At 70.3% G+C, this 2,158-nt stretch overlaps 1 protein-coding gene across 1 annotated transcript; it reads right to left on the reverse strand.

Annotated features, from left to right (window-relative positions):
* Positions 1–208: 208 nt before the first annotated feature.
* LOC146586103 (mitogen-activated protein kinase kinase kinase 10-like) lies at positions 209–1,750 on the reverse strand (the record flags this gene model as incomplete). The annotated part of the gene is made up of 3 exons (XM_085321837.1): positions 1,090–1,750; positions 466–646; positions 209–357 (listed from the first exon to the last, which is right to left on the reverse strand). Coding segments are annotated over exons 1-3 (979 nt in total), but the record flags the coding sequence as incomplete, so codon positions are not given.
* Between the last annotated feature and the right edge of the window lie 408 nt (positions 1,751–2,158).

A 2,158-nucleotide genomic window follows, 5' to 3' on the forward strand; every position in this document is an offset into this window, starting at 1 on the left:
TGTGCACTTGTCCTAATGCATGGGCCCCATGCAGGGACCTTGACCCTTGTGCATGAGCCCTGTGCATGGCCCCTGGCCCCCATGAAGGGACCCTGGCCCTTGTGCATGGGCCCTGGCCCCCATACAGGGACCCTGCCCCTTGTGCATGGGCCCTGGCCCCCATACAGGGACACTGGCCCTTGTGCATTTGTCCTCATGCCCCACTTACCCTCCAGGAGGTGGGCAAAGGGCTCAGGACACGTGGAGGGGATGGGCAGCGTCAGCTTGTTCATGGCCACGCCGTAGGCCACGGCCAGGGCGTCGATCTCCCGGTACGGCACCTCGCCGGTCAGCAGCTCCCACAGCAGCACCCCAAAGCTGCGGCACAGGCCGGGGGGCTCGGGGCAGGGCGGGCACAGGGCGCCGTGCTGGGGGTCCTGCTGCGCCCCAGTGCCCAGCCGGGTCCCCACCCCTGCCCAATGGTACCTCCAGACGTCGCTGCTCTTGGAGAAGAGGGACAGCTTAATGACCTCGGGGGCCATCCAGGCGTAGGTCCCCGCTGCGCTCATCTTCGTCGTCTTGTGCCACTCGCGGGCCAGCCCGAAGTCCGTGATCTTCAGGGTGCAATGGGCCAGGTCGTCGTTCTCAATCTTCTCCAGGATCAGGACTGGCGAGAGGCAAGGAGGGGGCAGCAGATGGGCACGGGGCAGCCGGGGCCATGGGCAGATTGGGGGATGGCAGGGCAGAGCCCCCTGGTCCTGCAGGGCCTCCCGTGCCCCCCTGTGCCCCCCGGACAAGGTGGGGGGATTTCCCCGCTCCCCTGAGAGGAGCTTCCTCGGTCCAGCCCCTTCCTGGGGTGCAGCTGGAGGCCTGGCACAGCCCGAGGGACCCCACATGCCCAGGGTAAGTGAGGGGCAGCCATGGGGCTGGGAGCTGGCACCCCGCCCCTGCAGCCCCCACCGAGGTGGGGAAGGGGCCCAGGCGTCCTAGCCCCCCGGTGCCCCACAGGCTGGCCGTGCCTGTGGGAGCCTGGGGCTGCAGCGGGGCAGCACCGACAGCACAATGTGGGGGTGCATTGGGCAGCGGTCGGGGGTCCCCCGGGGCACTTACTGTTGATGGACTTCAGGTCGCGGTGGATGATGGGCACCACGGCCTCGTTGTGCAGGTAGTTCATGCCGCGGGCGATCTGCACGGCCCAGTTGACCAGCACGTGGGGCGGCACCTTGCGCCCCGCCAGGGCCCGGTTGAGCGCGCCGCCCCGGGCGAACTCCATCACGAGGCAGAGGTTGGGGGGGCTGAGGCACACGGCCTTCAGGGYGATGATGTTGGGGTGCCGCAGCATGCCGAAGAGCCGGGCCTCCTGCCGCACGCTCTCCGCCGTGGCGCCGATGTCCTCGTCGGGGTCCTGCCGGGCGGCCTTCACCGCCACCTCCTCRCCTCGCCACAGCCCCTTGTAGACCTTCCCGAAGCCGCCCACGCCGATGATCTCGTCCAGCAGCAGCTCCTCAAAGGAGACCTCCGGCAGCCCCACGGCGGCCGGCTCGCTGCTCACGTAGTTGCTGGGGAAGACCCCCACCTTGCCCTGGACCTTCCCCGTCCACCAGCCCTCGTCTCCGGACACGGTGGAGTCCTTGGAGAGCACCTCCACCACGTCGCCCCGCCGCAGCGTCAGCTCCTCCTCGGCTGCGGCCTCGTAGTCGAAGACGGCCGTCCAGAAGGGATTGCCCTTGTGGGGGCTCCAGCCCTCCTCCGGCTCCATCGCGCTCCGGGCCCCGTCTCAGCGCGCCAGCGCCCACGCGCACGTGCTCCTCACGCCCGCCGGGCCCCGGGGGCCCCGGCCCTGCTGGGCAGCCGCGCGCCGAAGGTCCCGGCTYCGCGCCTCGTCCCCCCTGGCCCGCATGGTCCCGGGGGGCTCGGACGCACTGCGGCGGGCCGGGCTCGAGGGGAGGGCAAGGGCTGCGCCCGCAGCCGTGGGGCCGGGCTCCCTTGCAGCCGAAGGGCGCACCTTGGGGTCCCTTGGGTCCCTTGCAGCCAGGGAGCACCGAGCAGGGTCCTTTGGGTTTCCTGGAGCTGGACAGCACCAAACAGGGTCCTTTGGGTCTCCTGCAGCTGGGCAGCACCAAGCAGGGTCCCTTGCAGCTGGGCAGTGCAGAGCGGGGTCCCTTGGGTCTCCTGCAGC

This window comes from Rhea americana, unplaced genomic scaffold (assembly GCF_003343005.1).
Source record: "Rhea americana isolate MKP2758 unplaced genomic scaffold, rheAme1 scaffold_714, whole genome shotgun sequence".
Classification (NCBI taxonomy): Eukaryota; Metazoa; Chordata; class Aves; order Rheiformes; family Rheidae; genus Rhea; species Rhea americana.